The sequence below is a fragment of the Helicoverpa armigera genome, chromosome 15 (genome assembly GCF_030705265.1).
Source record: "Helicoverpa armigera isolate CAAS_96S chromosome 15, ASM3070526v1, whole genome shotgun sequence".
NCBI classification, from domain to species: domain Eukaryota; kingdom Metazoa; phylum Arthropoda; class Insecta; order Lepidoptera; family Noctuidae; genus Helicoverpa; species Helicoverpa armigera.
Genome location: NC_087134.1, coordinates 2,669,716 through 2,694,417, shown reverse-complemented (window position 1 = coordinate 2,694,417; position 24,702 = coordinate 2,669,716). Strand labels below are relative to the sequence as shown.

At 37.6% G+C, this 24,702-nt stretch overlaps 5 protein-coding genes across 6 annotated transcripts in view; 2 read left to right on the top strand and 3 right to left on the bottom strand.

Annotated features, from left to right (window-relative positions):
* LOC110371285 (uncharacterized) overlaps positions 1-5,529 on the top strand; it is a 28,373-nt gene extending 22,844 nt beyond the window's left edge. Inside the window, exons 4-5 of the mRNA XM_021327448.3 lie at positions 2,737-2,868; positions 5,018-5,529. Of these exons, the coding sequence (XP_021183123.3) occupies positions 2,737-2,868; positions 5,018-5,219 (334 nt within the window). The 3' untranslated portion in view covers positions 5,220-5,529. The remainder of the gene's footprint in view (positions 1-2,736; positions 2,869-5,017) is intronic.
* Positions 5,530-8,963: 3,434 nt separating this feature from the next.
* On the bottom strand, positions 8,964-10,372 carry LOC110371270 (dihydropteridine reductase). Its single transcript, XM_021327430.3, has one exon. The coding sequence runs from the start codon at positions 10,063-10,065 to the stop codon at positions 9,361-9,363; it is 705 nt and encodes a 234-aa protein (XP_021183105.1). The 5' UTR covers positions 10,066-10,372; the 3' UTR covers positions 8,964-9,360.
* A 1,176-nt stretch (positions 10,373-11,548) lies between these two features.
* LOC110371272 (dihydropteridine reductase-like) lies at positions 11,549-12,437 on the bottom strand. Its single transcript, XM_049844810.2, has one exon. The coding sequence runs from the start codon at positions 12,335-12,337 to the stop codon at positions 11,576-11,578; it is 762 nt and encodes a 253-aa protein (XP_049700767.2). The 5' UTR covers positions 12,338-12,437; the 3' UTR covers positions 11,549-11,575.
* Positions 12,438-13,061: 624 nt separating this feature from the next.
* LOC110371318 (ninjurin-2) lies at positions 13,062-18,114 on the bottom strand. Of its 2 annotated transcripts, none has more exons than XM_064038322.1 (3): positions 17,844-18,098; positions 15,904-16,080; positions 13,062-13,313 (listed from the first exon to the last, which is right to left on the bottom strand). In XM_064038322.1, the coding sequence occupies exons 1-3, from the start codon at positions 17,877-17,879 to the stop codon at positions 13,122-13,124; spliced, it is 405 nt and encodes a 134-aa protein (XP_063894392.1). In that variant the 5' UTR covers positions 17,880-18,098; the 3' UTR covers positions 13,062-13,121. The 2 variants fall into 2 exon arrangements, with proteins under 2 accessions (XP_063894392.1, XP_021183176.2); XM_021327501.3 differs by lacking the exon at positions 13,062-13,313 and adding an exon at positions 13,748-13,999 and having other exon boundaries at positions 17,844-18,114.
* A 1,662-nt stretch (positions 18,115-19,776) lies between these two features.
* Positions 19,777-24,173, top strand: LOC110371282 (uncharacterized). Its single transcript, XM_021327443.3, has 6 exons — positions 19,777-20,152; positions 20,381-20,501; positions 20,920-21,206; positions 21,924-22,099; positions 22,833-22,965; positions 23,377-24,173. Exons 1-6 carry the CDS (start codon positions 20,030-20,032, stop codon positions 24,064-24,066), a joined length of 1,530 nt encoding a protein of 509 aa, XP_021183118.3. The 5' UTR covers positions 19,777-20,029; the 3' UTR covers positions 24,067-24,173.
* Positions 24,174-24,702: the final 529 nt, after the last annotated feature.

The following is a 24,702-nucleotide window of genomic DNA, read 5'->3' as shown; positions in this document are numbered from 1 at the left end:
AGGCTTTTGCCAACTAAGTAGGTATGATAGGAGATTCCATTACCACAGATTCCGATAATCGAGCATAAGACAATTTCCTATTTCAAAATGGATTGTGTTGAAATTAACGAAGTAGCACATATTACGAGACGATGGAATCATAAAGACTTTAGTGTAAGTAATATAGAGTCAGCTGGATTGCGTGCAGACTATTGTTACGTTATAATCAAAGACTGCTAGTTAATCGGTTATCGGCTGCATCAACCGGTATTATGACTAAAGAGGTATTATAACTCAATCTATTAACAACTACTTATATTTCTTTATCTAATCTTTGAATTAAAGGTTTCATTCATGTAGCCATAGACAATTATTAAAATAATATCCACAATAAGGCAAAGACAGCAAAGGTATAGTGCCATTACGTCACGTGCTAGGTTGAATAAAATCTCGCGGTTTGCGTGTTCACACAACTAATATAATCGATGTTTCGTTAACTCTAAACACGGTTTCCGATGGACTGGTTCGGACTGAGACCTGATTGCAGAATTAATTGCTCGGTAACAATCGGTAACATGTGTTGTAACCATTTATGGTAATCGGTAAACAACGATTTGGAGGAATTACTGTTTTAATGATTGCGATGCTCAAAAAACAACACTCGTAATTAGGGACCCTAAAATAAAAAATTACGAGTGTGTTCTTGGTAATAAACATGTGAGGAATACAACGAAAAAAATAGAGCTCAAAGTTTAAGAGAACCAAAAAGAAAATAAGTAACCAAATTGACGGCTAAAACAAACAAAAATGCAAATTGCAAACATTTTCGTTTCGGGGAGTCTCTTAAGAAATACTTACAATGTCTTATTCTACGAAAGAGAACACTTATAAATGGAAGTAAGTATAGGAATCCTCCCATTCAAATGAATTCATGATAAATTACATGACATCAACACAATAGCTGATCAAATTAAAGAAAACGCAAAACAGCTATATATTATCAATTATCGTCCACTTTGAAGCACTTTTTTCGCAGTTTATATAGTAAGCCGATAATTACGTTTAATTCTTCCATTAGAGCATACTTCTTAGAGTAATCTGCTGTGATAATGCTCATAGCAACACATACTTTCCCAGGTTTGCGGATAACAATTATCTTGTTACATCTAAGTGGAGAGATTTTCTTACAATTTGCGCTATTACCTTACAATGTACGTACGTAAGTAAGGCCATTTCTATTGCAATAGTGGAGTCTTACGGATGGTATCATATTAAAATATCTCTCTCTAAATATCTGAGGCTTGTTGATAGTTAAATAGCAATATAATCACAGAAACTAACTTTCTAGTCTTATCTAAGAATACCTTCATTTGGTGCCAAATGATGCCCCAAGAATTGAGTTAGTCATCAGGTGAAATTAAACTCAATCATCTCCCCGTAGTTTCCGCTCACAAAATTAACATCACCTTTCAGCTAAATATAGACCATTATTTAAGAAAGAAAAAACATTGAATACTTACCTAAATAAAAGAACATCAATAAATTCCTTCAGTCTGATCACTAAAACATGAATCCAGCATTAACATTAGCAAATAAAACCTTGAAGTTTTCTAAAGGTTTTCAATAAAGAGGCGTCTTCACCATTGGTGGCTAGACGCCTAATTGGAAACGGCATATAAGCTAACATGCGAAGCATTTGAGAAAGGAGTCCACACGGTCGCTGGATTCGGTCATAAGGTTATTTTACCATTTTAGTGAGCCATTCAGAATAGTGTAAAAGCATCAAAATTGTTAATTGAAAGGTTGGATTTTAGAAAGGTCTAATAAATCTATACTTACCTACTTACCTATATAATAAAGAGGAAACATGTTGTTTGTTTGAACCCTAAACGTTCCGAAACTACCGAACCGATTTGAAAAATTCTGTCACTGTTGGAAAGCTACACTCTCCCCGAGTAGCATAGGCATAGATTGTATACCGGTGCGGGTGGTAGTTCCCACGGGAAGCGAGTGAAACCACGGAAAAATAACTAGAAATTAATAAAAATGTAAGAAGTAAGCGTTCTTAGAAAATCGTAAATTTTTAAATCATTTGTTTTTAGGAATGGCCTTATCTACTTTCCATAAATATTCATCCGCATATCTAAATCGATGTTGTGCGCATTTTCTATTGTTTTTGTCCCGTTGAGAAGAATTGGGGACACATTACAATTTACAGTTGTTTTGCCAACAAAATTCTTAACTGCCGTATCCGTTACTTTAGGTACTTGTTTTGAAGAAAGTATTACTTACATTATGAAGTGAGGTACTTAAATTGCTTGCCTACTTAACTTGGTCGTCTCAATTACTTTTGTAGATACTTATATGTTCTGTAGTGTCATTAGTAGCGTTCTTATTGCAAGGTCTTCTTTCTTTTTAGATAATTGACATCGTGTACTAGTTACTAGATGTATTTTTTGGCATAGTTTAGATATATTCTCTTTTAAATAATTAGCTGAAGTTCCGCTATTTTTAATCTTCTTCAAGGTTTAGTTGCAATGAATGGATTTTTATAATTATAGGATTAGTTATTACTGAGGTTAATCGACAATCACAAAACCCACTTTAAGGAATACAGAGTCGTACCTTTGTTTAATCTTAATGTTATACATAAAGATATAGCTTTTCTTAACTATAAATCACCCTGAACTTTTGTTCATTCCAAAAGGTAATTTCCACCCACTTACCTTTACTTACCTTTGCCTTCCCTCATTCCAGGTTTGGCGACGAAGGCGAGCTGATGATGGGCAGTCCGTCGTCAGCGGGCATCACGCCACGGCCGATGACGCAGGCCACCACCAGACCTACCACTACTATGAGACCGGTGAACACCAGGCCTGTGCCGCCTAGGTAAATACATACACACTTTTATAAGAGTCTACTAGGTTCACAACTAGATGGCGAACATTAGCGAGGGCTGCGGAATTGTACGAAATATTTACCGGCCCTGGTTCTCGTAGGATACCAGAAGAATCAGTTGGGTTTGAGCTACCTACTACCTACTTCGCAAAGTTAGGGTCTGACACGGTGTTCCATTTACAAACCAGCCTACCTAGGTACGAAAGGAAAAATGTGGTGAACTGATCAGATGTAGCTTGGTCTTAGGCATTTTTGTTTAACTAAAGCTGATTTCCAAGCTGAAGAAGAAGTATTATTCCTACTTATCAGATTCGCCTAAACACATATTTACATTACAACCATATCTCTTGTTTCTATTGAATCATAAAGTTGTTGTCATATGTTTTTCAAATATACCAAATGTTTCTAAGAAAGATATGTAGTTCGATTAGGTGAAACTCATGAATAAGTAAAAACAAACACTTATCACTAAATTCAACTATCACAAGTTTAAAAGTCTTGAACTTAGCAATATTTTGGTAATTGACACAAAATAAATTGTAATAGTAACATCATTAATTAAATTAAGCGGATCATTGCAAACTATTATGTGTCCTCTTATAAAAAACACCCACACATTGTAACGTGTCATTAATCATATTATGACGTCATAAACTCTTGTGATTTATGACCAGCGTTCAATTGTTTCAATGCTCCATAACTGTATTAATCAAAGGCATTTTAAATAGTTAAATTGACATACAAACAAGCTTAGATTTTTTTGCGTCTACTCCATTGAACAAAGAAACATCACGTATGCCCTTGTTTTGGACATCATACACAAGGTGGACATTTAAAGGTCGTCCTACACGACAAGCAAAAAACAAACACAAAACATACTTCTAAAATCTGTAAAACTTTATCGTCATTAGTTATAAAGTACCTAGTAGATTAAAGAAGAAGAAGAAAACATGCTACGTAAACAAATAGAATGGAGGATGATGATGATGAGGTTCAACTAGTGAGAAAATATTGATTTTCGCAATCGCGTGTTCCGTAGGTACCTATGAATCTGTGTTTTAAATGTAAAATATGTCGCCAAACCTTCATTATCTGTCACGCTATCAAAAGCTAGAAAACTGCTTTTGTTGTACCCTAATTTTTATCTACTAGGTACTAGTCTACTTCCTAATGATCGCAGGCGTAGGCGGTTGCGTGACAATGTGAACCAGATATTATTTACTTACTGTAGGTACTTACGGAGGCTGCTAAAGATATTCATGAATAATATTCTATATTGTATCAAGGCAATGCCGTTTTATTGCAAAAATGTGGGCGTGGAACTCGTGGAAGTGAGACTAGGCACTCCCCTTTATTCAGATTTCTAGATAGATAAGTTTATGTGCCTAATTTTATGGCTAGTAGAGAAATTAGAGAAAGGCAAAAACTTTCTATTAGAAGATTAGGACTAAATTCTTGAACAATAGAAAAAAAACTTGCGTAGGCAGTTCATTAAATCTTATAGAATTTGATTCAAGATCTTATTGCCAATATCATAGTCAATGCGTAGGTAATTATGCATATTAATAGGTACTCTTTAGTTAGACCATACTTATACATAAATGCCTTCCCTATACGTATGCATCAAATGATTGCAACTAATTGCAATAAAATGCAGATAAGGTAACTTATTACGCTGACGAGTTCCATTATTCAAGTGTTTTTTTATAAGTAGCATACAAAATGAAGTCGCCTTTGTGATGTGATGTATGATGCAGATTGCTGGTTTTTTTCATATTTTATATGACATTTAAGTAAAGTTATTCACGTGCCTATGCATGTGCCTAAATAATGTTTAACTCAGATGCATTCATTTTTTTATAATAATTTAATAAAACGGGTGGAGTACCTATAAGGACGATTCGAATGCAACTTACACATTTTTACACAGGATTAGAAAATATAAGCTCCCAATTAAGTAGGTATAACAGATCCGATTAATCCAAATACTTTTTATCGCATACAAAAGCTCTACTCTACGTATCAAAATGATATACTACGAACTTGATCGAAAAACGACCAATTCACAAAATCCCTACGTTGAACATAACCACATCACCAATTCACAAAAATATTTACATAACATAATTTCTTTTTGCAGACCAACAATGATGACCTGGGCGGGCGCGGCATCCAACACCCAACCAACGCGTTTTCCACTACGACCTTCGCCATCCGACGTCCCGCCTCCATACTCCACAGCCATCACCCTCATCGACCAGATCGGATACAAAATAATAAAAACAACAGAACTCGTTACCGATTTACTAAGGAACACAGTTCGAGCGGTCGTCGGACGGTAGACCAGTGGAAAACTACATTTTTTCTTCATAAACTTTAAGGCAATAGCTGCCAGTGACATAGTCATTTGTTTCGAAAATCAAATTTAAAAAACAACGAGGATTTTACATGTGTGAATTTATATAAAAGGCTGTATATTGTTATTTAAAGATTTGAATATAAAATCCCAGTGATTAACGTGAATGACTGGCAACATATAATGCAGGAAGTCGGTGCACAATTAATGTTAATGTTACAAGTTTTGCATAATAGGGATCTTAAATGGCCTATTTGCATGGACTAAAAAACTGTCTTTACATATGTGTGTTTTTTCCGAAGTATTTTTGAAGTCCGATTTTTTTTCTTCTGTACATACATTTTTTTGGCCGAAAGTTCAAGGCAAAAAAAAAATCTACGACTACATTACTATTTTGTAAGACAGGCACTACTCTAGATAACACTTAGCTTTTGATGAGTCCGTGTCACTAGGTATTATTTCCAAACTGCATTATTTGTGTCGTCTGAGAATTGTTATTTTTTTGTACCTATGTAGGTTTCAACGGGAAATATTAATTATTCTAATAGTGATATGGCCTTCTAAAATAAACACGTAATTGGCTGTTAAAAATCTTAATAGATCGCGATACGGTCTAAACTTCGCCGTGGAATTTGACCACCGACCTTTGGGCATAACAATTATAAAAAAGTTTCCAACTTTTTACTATAAAAACAGCTTTTTTACTGTGAGATTATAATAAATAGGAATTCTACGTAAGCAAAACGTATGTAGGTAGGCTTTAAGTTAAACTGCCTACGACAATTCTGTCATTAATTTTAAGTGTTAAATTATTTATATTAGGTCGATAGGTTTAAGTAATTAAGCTAATTACATATTGTGATTATGCATTAAGCTTTTATACTGTAGGTCCTAGTGTGGCTTAATAAATGCTTTTTATTTATAACCGTTTTGTTTTTCTTCAATCCCTACATAATTGGTAATTTGTGGTACCTCTAACGATTTGCATAGTGGGTCAGCAATCTACTGCTGCTTTGCGCGTGCCATGAAGACACATTGCTGCAAAAATATGAAACATTCAGTATTATAAACTAGATTCCACCAGCGCTTTTACCGCATCCCGTGGGATTTACTCGGCGCACCTTGATAAAACCCTACGGCCTTTATCAACAAATAGGCTACGTAACACTGAAAAACTATTTCAAATCGGTACAGTAGTCGCTGACAATAGCGCTTAAAAAGAAACCAAAAATCTCTATCTTTACATAAGGAATGAAATAAATAAAAAAAAAATAACAGTAATAGGTTAAAGTAAATACATGGAAGGGAAGCCTGGAGTTTAGACTGTAATTCACTGGATTACTAGATAAATGTACGTATTTCTAACGAATTCCGGCCAGCACCATTAACATGAAACGCCTATTTTACTCGAATAGCAAACTGTATGTTTGTTATTCTTAAACAAACAGGCGTTAGGTACTTATTCATAACATCATTGTAATGCTAATCATTGTGGAAGTAGATCACTGCTTATAGTAGAAATAATTGGGACCAACTGGGAATCAATGGAGATGTCCATGTTTAAGTGGGTGGAAGTTCTTGTCCATCGTTAGATTAGAATATACCTATAAATATGACAATGAGTGGACGTGAAATAATAAATGACAGTCAAATGCGTATCATTTTGCCAAATCGTGGCACCAATATCGTTATTACTTCTGTAAGTTATCTCACTTTCACTCATTACGATGTCCCGAACCGTAGAATGTCACATGTTCAATAAACTTAAGATACGATTCAACTTAATAATAAACAACATTGATAAGCACCACCAACTCAAGCCAGATTTTATTCTCGAAGTACAAAAGTGAGCTCAGTCATCTTGCAATTAAAGTCTACAATCAATAAGCAAGTTCAATAGATAAGATCGACCTAAGTGCTGGCTTTCTTACTGGACTGAACTGACAAGTGAAAGTCGTTTCGTATTGAGCCTAAACTGGATTATTAACACTAAACTTGAATTAAATTATATTTACGTAACGATATTGTGTAATAATGTATTACGTTATACTCACTTCGCAAAAACGATCTCGTTTCAATTCAATTTCACGGAACCTACTCTTTTTATTACTTCTTACTTGGAACACTGTAAAAACATAGGTTTAGGATCCTACTACTGTCTGATAAAAACAGGGTATTTAGATAAGCTAGGGTTCATTACAGTATCTCAAGATTCCCTCAAATCCAGCGGTATCTTAAGGTACCTATTCATGAGATCAAACCTATTACAAACATTATTACCTCTACATAGGGCTGCCATCTCGAATTTCGCCAAACCCGGACAAACCTTAAAAAAACCCGGACATTTGGCGTAAATCGCATTTTTTCCCCGGACGAGTCCGATTTTTTTTGTTTAACAAAACAAGACCTAATTTTTAATATTACCATATTACTTAAATTCAATGAGGTCCTTCCTTACATGAAAAGTCAGGGCCGTCTCTAGCTCATGTAGTAAGTACCTAGTATTGAAAGATTGTGACTTAATGTATTTCGAAGGTCATAACTAAGAAAGTTTATTCTTGATAGGTTAGACAAAAAAATGTTGAAAAATACAAACAACTGTAAAGTGAAGTCGCCGCGAGCGCAGCGAGCGCGAACATTTTTGAGTTTTGGGTCACTAAAGCACCTAAACTTGTATAATAAAAAAATCCACAAAGTGAAGAAGCCGCAAGCGAAGCGAGCGCAAAATTTTTTGAATATTGGGATATTAAAGTAGCTAAACGTAAAAAAAAATGTGTGAAGAAAAGAAGCCGCGAGCGAAGCGAGCGCGAAAATTTTGGAGTTTTGGGACACTTCGATTTCTGCATTATTAGGCGCCCGGGTAATTCGCATACCCAGGCACCATAGGTTAAGATGGCCCTATGAAAAATGTCCGGGTTTTCCCCGGACACTTCTTGAAACCCCGCCCGGACGGCCCCCGGACGGCCTCCAAACGAGGACAAATCCGGGGAAACCCGGACGGATGGCAGCCCTACCTCTACACTGCATTTTGAAATTAAATTGTAAACAGATAACTTGTTTTGTTCGTTAAATTGACTAGAATTACCTTTAGGTACTTATTTATTGTGTTCAACAATTTGTATCAGACTAAAATAATTATCTTTCTGTTAGGCAAAAATAGCACCCTTTTTAAGCCCAACCCATAACATTTAGTAAGATTGGAATCAAACCAGGAAAATGTTTGAAAAGCTAAGAAATTGGTACCAGTATGAAGCTTGGGAAATACCATGAGGCCAGTGACTCATTCAAAAATTCTTAATATTCTGAGTAGTGTGGGATTTACCTCACTTAAGTTTTGTTTGTTTTACTGACTGGAAATTTTGCTTATGGAAAATGACTATAAGTATTTTAAAAGTAAATGTTCATTAAAGCAACAATTATTCGACTTCTATTCACAATTGAAAAATAATGTTTGTCATTGTTAATAATGAAAATAACTGATGATGATTAGAGCTAATCAGTGGTTTCTCTTGGTTATTTATGACAGAAAACCTAATTACATAAGCTTGCATAATGTATAAAACAATGATTCTAATCAATACTTATTGCATGTTGAAATTCTTTAATATTCTGCATCAATAAGTACCTACTTCTAAGTTATTTAATGTGACCATAGATAACCAGTTCCAACTGACCTCCATAATCAGTAATGAACCATTACATCAGACATTTAATTTAAAAAAAAAACAAGTTCAATGCTTCCACATTTAATTACACAAGTTTTTAATATCACATTGATATACTCTGATACATTTCACATGTTTTACAATATCATGCTACAACATACATGCATACACTTTGAGATTATAGTATTTATTGTCTACTGCTTTATAACAATATATTAAAACTCTAAACCTACAAAAGAAGGAAGGTTGTTCAAAATAATATCAAATGTAACAAAGTCTAATCATTTTCAAACAATGCCTCGCATTGATTTAATACAAAATGAAGCATAACAAAACAAATTGTATTCAAAATGCACTTCTGAAGTACTTCATAAAATAATCTTCACTACAGAGAAATAATTTAAACATTTCACTTATGTACTAAATATTTGAGACAACTTCACTTATTCTAAGTTGGCAAGTTTACTGGACGATCAGTTCAGTGACATTGTCCTTGGTCACGAGGGCGACCAGGCTGCCACTTGCAGGACGCTCCTCACCCTTGATCCACTTGTCAAACAACTGGGCCACGAATGTCAGCGGTGTCCACGTACCAAAGTCAGCTTTGGGCATCCATTTGCGGTTCATCTCAGTATCCAAAGTGACAGGAAGGATTGCAACTGCCAGGGAATTCTCTGGAAGACCAGAATCTTTGGCTCCAAGAGACTTGGTGAGTTGGTGGACAGCAGCCTTGGCCATGCCATAGCCAATCATGCCAGGTGTACCTTCTAGAGCCGCCTTAGCACCTGTCAGGGCCAACAGCCCTCCTGCAGACAGGTATTTGGAAGCAACAGTTGCTGCAATAGAGGAACTCCACACGGACTGGCGCCACATTAGATCCGCTTGCTTGCTAAGGTCCTTAGCCGCGTTTCCGCCGGCCCAGCCGCCGGCCACACAAATAACTGCATTCACTTTCTGACCTTGCAGGGCGCTGGCTAATTCCTTGACGACGTGTTCCTCTTGGTCGACCCACGAAGCGTCTCTAGGTACAGTGATGTTGAGATCAGCTTTTTCATTAGGGTTCAAGTCGATATTCGCGACCCACCAGTTAGCTGATTTGAAGTGGTTGACGCAAGCAGCGCCGAGAGCGCCTCGCCCGCCGTACACAACGATCTTTCCGCTAGCCATTATTATCACGTCCAATCACTACCACGGCGAAACCCCAACTGAATCGAGTAAACCGCTCGCTGAATAATAGTAAAAGTAAAGCTAGCTATAACTTGCGCGGCGCGGTAACCTCGGGTCCGACTTTTTGTCGTTCAGATAAACAAGAGACAATGAATGAAGGACAACGTTTCTGGGTTAATAATTAAGCACGAGTGGCTTCTTTACGTCACGCTTTTATTGCTGAGAATATTTTGTAGTAATTATTGTTTTAACTAAACTTTTTGAGAAACAGCTTGTTGCTTTCCAGTGACGTTTACGACTTTATTTGACGTTGACTTCGCATTGTCATTGACAACTAGATGTCATTCATTATTTTGTGAAAAGTAAAAGAGATACACATTTCTGGAAAAATAGGTGTTGTATGTTGTATAACTTCTTACATTTACCATTTAGCACGTGGATTCCAAAAGTAATAATTGTATAGCAACTCGGTGGCTTTTTTTTTAACGTCTTCAAAAATCATCAAATGACCCCTCCCGCTGTGGGCTAGCAGCGGTGAGGGAGTGTCAGACTCTTACTGACGAAAAACCGTCGTGTTCCGTCATGGGCCTTTTATGTACCAGGGCCGCGGTATCTCTTTGCCCTGGCAGGCCTTGGCCCTGCTGGGCCCCGCTGGGGTTGCTGACATCTCTTTGAGGAGCGCGTGGAACAACGCGCCCCATCGACACGGGTCTGTCGTCTAAGCAGACAGAGGGACGATGAGCCACCCGAATCACCGCCCACAGACCCACGCCTACGGTGGCCGGGAGTCATCTCGCGACACCCGGCGTCCATGGTGTCTACCTGGTCCAGCGCGGCGGCCGGGATGAGAGATGCGAACTCTCTGGCGTTCCGCCTCCTCCTTCTCGAGCATGACCGCTTCGCAGAAGGAGGCGACGGCATCCCATTCCCTCTCGCCCCGGACCATGGCCTGAACCAGGGCCGGACGCGAGAGGTCGCCGCCGCCCAAAGCCTCGACGAGGACCCGGCGGTGTCTTTCCCACGCAGGGCACTCCTGGACTGTGTGGTCCACCGTGTCCTCGGGGCTGTCCGCACAGTGATGGCACCCGGGCGCTTCCTCACGACCGATTCGATACAGGTACCTCGCGAAACAACCGTGTCCGGTGAGGACCTGCGTCATGCGATACGTGAGGCCGCCCTGACTCCTCCCGAGCCACTCCTCAAAGAGGAGACTTACATACTATGGTAGCGTGCCCTTAGCAACTCGGTGCTGATGTTGCTTACTAATGATGTTTTACCTCTTTTTATCGCTTCACTAATATGCTCTTGGTAGTTCAATCCTAAGTTCTTGACTTAAAGGTCTTATACCAGGTCATTAAATTCCCAATCCTAAGTTTTTTAATCAAACCACAATTCAAATGTTAGAGACTCCAATACGTATTAATTCAAAAATGTAAAATAACTTCTTGCCTGAAAGTACACAAAATATAAATAAAAGGCATCGTATAGTTCCAAATAACTTGCTGTGTATTTAATGGGTTGTTTCTGTTATAGGACCTATTAGGACCTCAGACTTTTCTAGATTTTCTGTCACTCGCAGTACCTGCGTATTTTTATCTTTTGTAACTAGTGCCATAAGACTACCACTTGCTGGACGCTCTTGACCATGGATCCATTTATCAATCAACTCGATCACAAAAGACATTGGGGTCCATCTGGTATGGTCTGCTTTAGGCAACATTCGCCTGTTCATTGGTGTGTCTATCACCAGCGGAAGTATTGCGACTGCAGCTGCCTGCTCGGGCAGACCGGAATTTTCAGCTCCGAGAGACTTAGTGAGTTGGTGGACAGCTGCTTTAGCCATGCCGTAGCCCATCATGTTTGGTGTGGCTTTCAAAGCCGGTGTAGCTCCTACGAGAGCGAGCAATCCTCCCGAACAGAGGTATTTGGAAGCAGCGACAGCAGCGATGGAGGACGATATCACAGACTGGCGCCACATGAGGTCCGCTTTCCGACTGAAGTTCTGTGAGACATTACCTCCAACCCAGCCACCGGCCACACAAACAATAGCCTCCACTTTGTGAGTCCGTAGTCCTGTGTTAAGTAATGTCATAACGTGCTCCTCTTGCTGCGTCCACGATGCGTCGGGAGATATTGTGATGTTGAAATCAGCTTTGGGATTGGCTCTTACGTCTACATTTCCGACCCACCATTTAGTTGCCCTGAAGTAATTAACGCATGCTGATCCTAGAGAACCTCGCCCACCGTATATAACAATTTTGCCAACGGACATGCTGTAGTTGAAAATTAAGACGATAAGCTTTGAATTTCGGAATACTTTTCTGATTTGGAAATTATAGATCAAAATAAAATTGACGCAAACAAGTTTGCTAACTGTCAGTATGGAATTCTATATTGTCTTCGGTTGCTATGATGCATGATGCTATAAGCAAGAAGCTTTGAACCCTTTCTTGTTTCTCCATGGTTTGGATTAATTCGATTTGGGCTGTGTTCATGGCTGTTCATGGTATATCTCTGAGCAGTGTAGTAAAAATGAATTTTTCAAAATCGTCATAATAAAACCAAAATTTTATTGACACATTTTTTATTAGTAAGTATAATAGGTAGAATAGAAGATAATATTTACAAGTGTAAGAACCTTAACAAAGTGTGATCTAATTGAATTATTTATGTATACCTTAACTAGTTTAAATTGCTCTTTACATTAGAATAATGTATGCCTATCCAATAATAAACCTACTTCTAATAATATCATCAAAGCATGTAGGTAAATGAGTAAAAGATCTACCAAAGTAGGAGGTGATTCCGAAGTTCCAGCGAAGGAACCACAAGCCTTCAAACAATTAAATTCGAGTATCCTACTACCAAAAAATAGAGAGCCCGTATAGGCACATCGTTGCAAATTAAAAAGATCCTGAAAATGGTCTAGCTTACGGGTTTACATTTGGAGGACGTGAATGATTTAAAAATTGTATCCACTTATCAGACTAATGAAAAGAAAATAAGAAAACCTTAATTTTAATCAAGCATACGTAAAAGAAAACGCAATAACTAAGTTACTGGGTGAGCAGGCGTGCATCAATATCAATTTGCATTGAGTAAAATATACTTATGATGATGTTAATGGCAATACTGAACACTTTGAATATCAAACTGACGTTGTTCAGCACTTCGGCTTTCCGATGGTCAGGCTGATGGTTTATGTTGAAAATGAAGCTCAGTACTACTGCTACTACTGCCGATATCACCTATGAATGAAAACATAAAAGAAAATAAACAAAACATTGCAAAAAAAAATACACAACACTGGCAATACACACAAAAAATAGGCGGGCAATACACTTGCACAAAATAAGACAAAACAGAAATAGAAGCGTATAAAAAATAAAAATCAATAGCTGAAAATAAAATAAAGATGAAAGATAAATCAAGAGACATTGCAAAACAATGACTGAAATAAGAGTGACCTAATGTATCCTGCTCTTTTGAAAAAGTCTTCAAGCGGTACCTACATCATACCTAGATATGACTGAATGCTAAAGTAGATTATTTGTTCTCTTTATATTGCCATTACATTTTTAGACTAGACACTTCATTCAACCTACTTTATTTATTGCCATACTCTTATCGAAAAAAATATACATCTAACCTAATCTAAGCCTAATTCTATCCACATTTCCAGAACTTTTTAGGTTCCTGTACTATTATGGATTTTAAAGAACGTATCATACAAGCTTGAAGTCTTGTTCCCGAGATAGTCTTGCAGGGAAAGCGCGGGGTCAAGGCCAAAGGTCATTTTAATGACGTCACAAAACACTACTCCAGTCATCATACCGACGGAAGTGTGGTACAGCCAGTCTGCCAGCTTCTTGTGTCTGTGGTTCGAATCGCCGTCCAAAGAGGATATTATAAGAGCCAGGACTCCCGCGCTTGCCTGCGTAAGCAAAGATTTCTATTAGCCATATATTTGGACATTCAACCACTAATTAAAAAAACTCTTTGAATCTATGTATATCTCAGGGTTGACATAATGCTGTGGGATTCTTCAAAAGAGATACCGTGACTCTGGTACATAATGGGTTTAAGAAGAAACATAGTGGGTTTTAGTCAGCAAATTCTGACGACCACAGCGGGCAATCAATCATCAAATGACCCTTTCATTTAATGATACGATTTCCCATAAAAAAACGGTTGCAATAATGATTACAATTTAATCTTATGAAATGAAGTCTTTTATGTATTAGATAGATACATACCTACTTAGATTACTGTATCACTGTGTTCAATCTCTCGCTCATGTAGGGTAACAGACATTAATATCAAGGTAACTGACTCAACTCTTACAAACTATTGTACTTCCTAATAATATTTTCCGCAGTGCTGACTAATTTATTTGCATAGTATCGTTTCATTTGCTGCAATTCAAACTTTGGCATCGATAATATTTTGGGTTAATTTTTATCTATCTGTATCAAAACTACCTCTAAACGCCAGTTACGTTAAGCTTTTTTAAATATTCATTATTTATGTAATTCAACCGATCTAGTACTAGTGGGTTATTTGAATATTCTATGCCAAATGCGGAAATGACGATATTGATAACGGATATGACGAATATGAATATAACAATAACGTCATTGAGTATGACTGCTGACGGCTGATCCTCGTGATCGTTCAGGTCCAAGCCTCCGATAACCACGAATAGTAATCCAACGAGAAGCTAAAACAAAAATTATTTGTTTATTCTTAACTATGGCTTATCTAATGAAATCTTTAGGGGAACCAAAGGAAGGTAGAAGTTTACATTAAAGTAAATGCTAATCGTAAGCTAGTATACTATAATATGGACTAAACCTGAATGGAAAAGGCAATTGATCAAGTTTACTTATTTATTCAGCCTTTCATAAAAGAGCACTGCATAGGCCTATTCATACCACGACCGATGAACCTATTAACAAGTCATCTATAGACATAAACATGTGTTTTCCGTTTTATTAGCGAATTGAATGTATTAGAAGCTCTTTCCGCTAAAAAACCTTGTTCCTATTTATTTGTTACGCTTTTTGTTACGCATTTGTTATGTTTAGAACCTATTTGCAATATGTGGGCCATCTTTGAACCTGTCAGCCGCCTGAATTGTGACCAAGTTAATTATGCGGGCCTGATGGGACAAAAGTCTACCTATGACACTGTTTATCCTAAATGTTACAAAATAAATTAGCTACACAATTATGTAACCTTCACTCGACTAGTTGTGGTGACTGTGACAAACTAAAATGTCTTAAATCCTAAGCTAGATGATGAAAGTCAAATAGTCTAACACTCTATAGGACATCATATTGGGTAAATGCTTGGTTGGTCTAAGTCTTGATATCTAGCCAATGAAGAGTCGAAGGCTGACACGAGGACATTGAGAACAGTGACGATAAATGCCGTGGCTGTGGTCCCATAGTTGATGTTCAGCGCGGAGGTCCGGTGCCGAGGCCGGTGAAACCAGCAGTCACGCCAGAGGTTCAGTGACAGCAGCACGAATCCCATCGCCACCTAAGAGCTTGAGGAATTCAAGAAAAGAAAAAGAAGGGGACGGAAACTGAACTTTTGGAAATAATTTTGATGAAACTTGGGATTGCTATCATCAATGGCATTGCGGATGAGAATGTTGCAAAACTACGCTGAGTTCTTCTTTACGCAGAGTTTCTAATCTACACCTTTGTCGAAAATGTTAGCCAGTAGAAAACGTTCATGAAAATCCTGTTCTCCAGTTAAGGTATTACAAATTCGGAGTCAAATGAATTCAAATTTTATTGTCAAATCATAAGACACAATATTGAACCTCACCTGTAGAACGATAGATATCGAGATGAGGACCACTAGCAGCGTGTAGAACTCATGCTTGGGCCCCACTTGCAGGACATACTTCAGCTGAGACGCGTTCGAAGTCAGCAATGCTATGTCTAGCATGCCCTGCGCCACCGTCTTCTTCGTCGCATAGCGGTTGGCGTCCAACCCTTTGATCTGGAAATGTTTGTACATAAAACCTATCTATAGAAATAAGGTAATGTGCTGAATGACTCTGGTAACGAAACCTGGCCTGGTAGATAAAATATAGAAATCAATTGTGTCTCTGTTGAATACCTATTCCTTTTGAGGTTTTTTGGCCTCATCAATTCTTCACAAAATTCAAAATAAGCGGAAACAACGAGATCGTTCTTAAATTCAAGGAAATTCTCTTGCAGGCAGTAGGTATAATACTCTTAAACTGTCAAAACATTGTTTTACAATCTTATCAGTGTTTTGACCCCCTGCAAAAATCATACTACAATGTCTCCTATCTTATACCAACAGTTTTACAAAGATTCTGCAAATCCAAAACGAACGTTAAAAGTGCAACACATCAAGAATAATAGGAATATTTACTTCATCAGACACGATGTCAGTCGGTGCATCCTGTTCCTTAGTCTTAATCTCATCAATATTGACTTGATCACTGACACCATTCTCTTTGCTACCTTCTTCCATTTTAATTAAAAAATAACTCAACACGAAACGGTCAATTTTGAAGTGTTTCTGAGATCGCGTGAGGATGGCTACTGTTCTCTACAGTAACAACACAACGATTGTAAGAAACCGTAGATTATTTGGTATTTCCTTCAGACAAGGCCGGGAGAACATACATTTGATCAATAATGCGTTTGAAGTCTCCTTAGAAACGCTATCAAGAGATATTAAGTAATTTTATATGTTAAGGGATATCGGCAATCAGTCTTCGTAATTGATCGGCTATGTGAAATCGATTACTCTTCAGACAGTTGCTTGAATTTAAAATTCTTGAAACAAATTGTTGTAATAACTACTGACATTAGCTTGTCCAAGTTTGCCAATCAATAACTTATTTACATTTTTGATACGCTTACGACGATTACGACGGATTGTATGTAGAGTCATGGCGCAGTCTTAAGGCTTTCTACGTCGAAGATCTATTAGGTGCCTACCTATGTCGAGGCAATAATGGCAGATTTTCTGCCAATAATACAATGACAATAATAACGTACTCTCTGAGACATTCGAATTTATTCAAAAGTTTGTAATTTTGGCAAACTTGGCCAAGTTCAACGAATTTAGTTATCTTGAATACTTGGTCAAGTCTTTACGATAACAATCTGATTATTTGATCCTTCCAAAGTATGGGAGCACAAAACGTGAAACAATGCAACCAGGTCGATGGCCGAAGACTATAGGCTAACGGAAGGCGTTCGTTTCTTCGCATCCTCAATGCAAGGCTGCAGAGCCAAAACCTCTTCATAAACAGGCCTTATAATTCTGCACCTACTCGCATTAATTACACTAATTAATCATTATATATTATACCTTATAAACACATTTAGTTATTACGTTTCTATTAATAAAGTAATGTTTTTCGGAAATGCCAACAATGTTGTAAAGTTTTACAGTAGGTACGGTAAGACCATTTAATCGATGCTGTGGGAAGATTTTTGGTTTCGATGGGACAAAATTGCAGTGTCGCAAAAAATTATGGAGAATTCGGTAATGAAATTCATCTTAAATATTTTTTTCTCGTCTCGAAAATCCCAGAAAGAAAACATAAAGGTAATAAATAACTTTGAAGCTAATTAAAAAAAAGTTTTCCTATCCTGCCTATCTACATTATATTATACTAACGTATGAATCTATGGTAAACTAGTGAACAGGTAGGAACTGTTAAGATTAGTAACCCTTACAGAAAACAAAGAAATCACAACGGCCCTACAAAAACTTACCCCATTTCTCAATCCAGTCGGTAGTATCGCAGCCATGGTTTCAAATATTATTTCCCAATCACTATCAACTTTTGAAAACCATAACTTTGTCTAAAAAGTGTTTAATATATATTTTTTATAAAGCTTTTATTTTCCCAAGCTGTGGATGCGCTTGTGTTCAGCCAACGTGTAATAAAATCGATGGCGTTACCTGACGACGGATAACACAACAATTATTGGCTGTAGTATCACCAGCAATGACGTATATCCTTGGAAAATGAAAGTTTCCTGACAGTTAAACTAAGTTTTGAAGGTCTAAATTACTACGAGTTTACGATACTGGGTCGAAACGTTTATCGTTGATACAATCCTTCTACGCAACCATTGTAGTTGTACCTACGTTACCAGAATTTAACGTAACATTTTCGCAGCAAGTTAATGATAAGTAATTCGGTGATAATACACCAAATTTTAATTTTTAATAACGTAACTTAGAATATTTAATTTCAGTGATGTAGTGAACTGTAACAAATGGTAAATCAACTTTTATCGAGTCGCCGCTTAAGACCTTGCTCTATCCTCGAAGCATGAACGACCAACGGGCTCATGATTCATTAATTTGCCGCGAATAGGTAATTAAGATTTTACTACTTCTGAAATTTAGTTCAATATAGTGTGCTAATTTTATCCAAATTAGGTAGGTAAAGGCATTGATCAGAAATCAGTCACGTCATCTTGAAAAGGTAAACCGTTAGAATATGGGTGATTGGTTCGTCTTATTCCCATACTAGGTACCTACTTATTAGGTAACTAACACTCTTGTCATCATCGCTCTACCTCAGGATCTCAGACAAGACGGCGTCGGTCGTTGGTCTGGTCTTGTGCACTTGTCTTATGGTCTCTGGTTCGATTCTCTCATTGGGTCTAACTTTCACAAAGCAGCCCGGAGTCTGGATGTTGCTGAATGAAACACCCGTTCGAATCTGCGGAATGGCTTGTGAACTAAGTTTACCGACCTAATATATTGCGTCGCTGGCTGATCTTTAGGCAGAACGGCTGCTTAGTAGACGATCGGTGTAACCCGACTCAGGCAAAAGCGGTACCCCAATGTATACAAGCAGGTGCTAGTATATAAAAGAAGAGAAATAATCTTAATCTACTTATACCAAAAGCCTACCTAATCATTCTAGGCACGGGACCTTTTCTTTGTTCTGTGATTCTTGGTACTATTTCTGAAGGCAGTACGCTATTTCAGTCTCTTCGAAAAATCTAGACACGTAAACGTACTTATCTGAAAGATAATTACATATGCTATCGCTGGTACAGCTAATACCATGAATAAATCAAAGACTTAGACTTACTTCGAATTCTAGGTTGAATTGTGTGGGAAAGTGAACACCTGGGTATGAAAATAATGTTCATTAAATAAAAGTAACTTTACAAGCTGCTTGTATTATATTGTTGAGCCACAAATTAGGCACAGCTTGTACCTTGTAGGTATACAATTTTTAAAAACTATGTAGGTACATACATAGTCGGCAAGCTCAAGACCTCATGCGGTCAGACTTTCTTTTAAACTGACACTAAACGCAATAGGGAAACCGTAGTTTACAAAACACAATAATGCTAATGCTAAAAAGCTCTGTTTTTGAATCTATGTAAATTGTCGCACTAGAGAAATATCGCGAGCAAAAGTATCGCAGTGAAAACTCTTTATTCAAGAGCCTGTCTGATACGTTACAAAAATATTTCTTCCGTCCCGTCTTACAAAACTCTTCCACTTCCTAAACTAATTAATCCTTCAATTTTAGTTATTTATAAGTGTAAAATAAAATAAGGATATACTTAAGAAACTATTAAATAATAACTTGTGTAGTTTTCAACAGAAAAATATTAGCAAAGATTATTTATAAACTTTGTTTAGAATTTCATAAAATGAAACGTGCGCGCGCTCCGCCCGCCCGATTTCGCGTCCTCGATCTGTCAAAAATGTTTCTATTCTTTCGATGGCTTGTGTTGTTTGGATAAATTCAAAACAATAATGTATTATATATCATATAATTCGTAATTTCTTTTTGTTTATAGTGAAGTTGATATCGTGTTTTTATTGTGTTTAGTTTGTGTGTGTTTATCATGTAAAGATTCTGCGTATTCGTGGTGCTGTGCTGTCGAGACTTCGTTGCGCGAGTAGCTCATAGATCTTCCAGATGCTGCCTTCTATGCCTATTCTGTTTACGAGAGACAGTCAGGATGCTTTCGGGAACAAAATTGAACCAAGCACAAGCTTTTTTAATCCAAATTCTTTCCCAAAACCCATTATCCAGCCAGAGGTGAGTCAATGAACGTAGTTGATGATTTTGTGTAATTTGAGACAGATACTGTGAGTTGTTCTATAAAATGAGAATTTTGTGTTGTTTTCAGAAGGTTTTACTGTATTTTTGTACTATTAGCATCAGGATTACTGTAGTTAAATACGAAATGCACGAGCGTACATAAAATGAGTCGCCATGTTTATAAGATAGCTGATCTATTTACATGACCTTATGTTGTTGTTGCAGCCACCACCCCCGGTGGTAGCGCAGGAGGTTGTGAAAGTACCACAGAAGGAGCCCAAGAGCAAAACAAATCCCAAGAAAAAAGTTGATCCGCCTAAAATTGATGACAATGCTTTAGAGACAGGTAAACACTGCACCATTTGACAATACATTTAGTAGCACTCTCTCTTATGTAATCTAAAATAAATGATTTTTTGCAACAAATTAGGTCAGACGACAGATACCTCATTGATAAGCATATTGTACATTAATTATGAATTTAGTATGAACAGCCTAGTTCTGGTAATTACTATTAAATCATCAACTAAAATATAAGTTGTTGACATTTCCAACTGTTGTTATTTGGAGGTGAAAATGTCATATGACATTAACATTGTATGCATTTTACATACACCAACTTAAGTGCAACGAGACACATTAATGGTTACCTCTTTAATTACTTGAAATAAATTGTAATTAATGGAGAATTTATTTCTACTAGTTCAATCCTCCAAGCATACGTGAAAAGCAACTCTTTATAAAATAGTATTGTTTATCTACAGCGCTAGTGAGATCCTACTATACAAAAGTACAATCAAGATTTTCTTCCAACACATCGGTGCCTACGAATAAGTTTGTACAGTTCCAAAGTATATTGAAGTCCTTTGATCCTACCAAGGAGACTCCTGTTGATTTATATCGCAAAATAGAGAATGTGTTCGGTGAAGAACACAAGGATATTGTTGAAGAGTTTCTGTTGTTCCTGAAGCCGGGACAAGCAGCGGAGGTGGGACGGTTCATGGACCATTTCATGTTAGTTCAAATGACTGGTTTCATAGAACTTCTGCAAGTAAGTAATTTGATTCATACTTGTTGATGCTTGGCGAATATCTAGTATGTTATTTTTTTTCTTTATTTCTTTGCTATGTTTTTTTGTATTGTATGTTTCATTTGACCAGTTTTTGTAGATTTTTCCTGTAGGGAAAATTTGTGTAGCATATAATTTTACCTTTATCCTGTTATCTCTCCATTTGTACATGACTCATCAAAGCATTTTGTGTAAGGAAAATTGTTGCAGTCAAAACTACCATTAATAGTAGTATTTTATCTTTCACTCTTATCTGTGTACTTCTCCATTGTCTATGGACATTTGTTTTGCACATAGACAATATTTACACTTGAAAATAATGAGAATTGAAACTTACGAAAAATAAATTAACTACTCTACTTGATTTATTTTGTAATCTGGAAATGATCCAAAATATGTTAATGCCAAACGTTTATTAGTAATATTCACTTTTGGAAATGCAGTAAAAATTATTATCTATTGAATTGCTGGCAACCTGTGTAAAACTAGTGTTCACATCAGTCAGTCAGTCAGTCAGTCAACATCCTAAATATTAATTGCTACTTTCTATGTAAAACAAAAAATGCTATTCATCTGAGTAAAATTTCTAATTTATTAAAATTGAATATTTCTAAATATTTCAAATATTCATATTCATAAGTGCTGCTATCTACTTCACTACGTATCGTTCTCACACTCAAAGCATATTTTAATCTCTAGAGCACGTTATCCCGCAAGCCGACGGTCTTGCGGAAGGTTCTCCGCGCGATCACTACCGGCATCAACAGCGGCAGCAGTGAGGAGATGCGCAAGCACGTCCTACCTCACCTGCGGTCCAACCCGCGCCTCGCCACCATGTTCAAGTCACTGTTCCCTGATGAACGTCCTCCAGACAGGTGCGGGATCTCTAACTACAAGTTATATGTCTAGTATAAACAGCGGTAGCACTGACGAGATGCGCAAGTACGGTTTGCCACACCTGCGGTCCAACCCGCGCCTCGCTACCATGTTCAAGTCGCTGTTCCCTGATGAACGACCGCCTGACAGGTGAGGATCTCTAACTACAAGTTATATGTCTAGTCTAAACAGCGGCTGCAGTGAGGAGATGCGTGCTGCCACACCTGCGGTCCAACCCGCGCCTCGCCACCATGTTCAAGTCGCTGTTCCCTGATGAACGACCTCCTGACAGGTGAGTCACTGCTAACTACAAGATATATGTCTGAACAGCGGCAGCAGTGAGGAGATGCGCAAACATGTCCTACTACACCTGCGGTCCAACCCGCGCCTAGCTACCATGTTCAAGTCGCTGTTCCCTGATGAAAAACCTCCTGACAGGTAAGGGATCTCTAACTATAAGATATATAGGTAAATAGCGGCAGCAGTGAGAAGATGAGCAAGCACGTACTGCCGCACCTGCGGTCCAACCCGATCTCTTACTACAAGATATATGTATAGATAAGAGTCTGAAGAAATGCGGACTTTCGCGAACTATAGCATCTTTGTGGTTTTTGAAAAAACAGTAAACAACAAAGTAAATGCTTATTTAAAAATATATATATCATAATATTATAACACTCTTATAAATAAATTGAAGGGGCTCATTTTCAATTATGTATTTATTTCTCCTAGTGCGTACGAGACGGGCGTAGACATGATAGACGAGGGCTTCCTCACCAACGACAAGGGCTATGACGTGTGGGAGTTCGAGGAAGAGAGCGATAACAAGAGGAAACTCGACGTCAAAGAGAGCCTGGATACTGTGGTGAGTCTTTAGTTAGAAACCTGTCATCTTCATAGCACATCTTGCCATATTTCGCCAATGCATCAGTTCATAAAATAAAAAGTGTTTCGCCAAAAATATCGGTGAAACGGCAAAAAAACTAAGTCACGGTGAAAGGACACAAAATACGGTTTATCTATCGGTATTGTAATGGTCACTGTAATCAAGGAGAATTGTTGATATAAAATCTATAGTTTGGTAAATTGCCTACATAACACGTGTTCATATCGTAAAGATGTCAAGAAAATTGTGTTAAAGATCGGGTAGAAATCATGCTATCAATCGCTTTCCTCGCTTAAAATCGAAGAAATATTTCCGAATCATGATATCATCCTGCAGATAATTCTAGAAGCTAAATATGGAACATTGGGTAAAGTGGTATTGTTTCCGCAGTACCTGCACGGGCGGGTGTTCCTGCAGCACGGGCGGCTGCTGCGGTCTGCGCGCGTCACCTACCCTTACAGCAAGGAGCCCTACCGGGTGCACGCGCGACGCCTCGCCCCCACACACACCCTCCTCTCCCCGCCGGACTCCGACGACGAACGCTCCTCCCCCAAACGAAACGCGAAAAACACGCCCAAAATCCCACCTAAAAAGGCCAAAAAAATACTCAAATCCCCCACCAAGAGTGTCAAAGATGTGAACGATAACACCAAGCATAAAGACTGCGCTAACCTACTGAGCCCAAAAACTACCAAAAAGTCTCAAACTAACAGTAAAAGTAAGTGTAAAAAGGAGCCAGAGAACAAAACCGATAACTTGCAGAAGAGGGAGAGGAAAGACAGTAAGAGTCAGACGGTACAGAAGAAAGATGAAGGGTCTAAAGCTAAGCAGCCGAAGATTGAGACAGTGGTGAGTATGAGCATAGAGCCCAAGAAGGTCGAGAAGAAAGAGAGGAGTTGTAGTTGGACGAGGGAAGAAGACAAGACGATGTTGCAAGTGTTGAAAGGTGAAGCGGGCTCGGAGCAAGTGTTCGGCCGCATCAGAGAGCTGCTCCCGCACCGGTCCGCCTCCGAGATCAAGGAGAGGTTCTGTCACGTCATGACGTTGTTACAACAGATGGCTGTTGGCGAAGTTACTTAGTTGTAAGAACTATTTTTTTACTTCTAAGTATTTCACCAACTTAATTATTAATTAAGCGAAAAGTTATTTATAATTTTGTATAAATAAAAAAATATTTTTGACTTGTATTTTTGCTGTTTTATTTACAAGCTATCTAAACAAAATAGAGTATTAAGAAATAGATCAGCCAAAGTGACCTATACCAACTTATTATTATTATAGATAGATCCATATTTGCACATTATGTGCAGCTAGCGGTACCTTTTTGGATAGGGCTTTAATAAATATGAAATAATTTTATAGCTACGATGTAAATGTATTAGAGTCGCTTTCGATATTATATAGTAAAAACCTATTTTCATGGAAATGTAATTAATTTAAAAAGTATAGTAGGTATTCTTTCTATACTGGCGATTATGATATTTTAAACAAATGTCAAGCGTTATTGTGGTTATGATTATTCGTATAAATAGAAGTTTTTTATAACGAAAACTTATCGGAAACTTGATGATAAGATGAATATTAAAAAGTATTCAAAATGTGTAACCTAAGCGAAAACTATCGCTTACGAGAATGTTACTTGCGACGAGACGAAGTGCCGACACAAAGCGCTATAAGAAAGAGCATGGGCCCTTTAGCCGATGTGTTCTTCAAAAC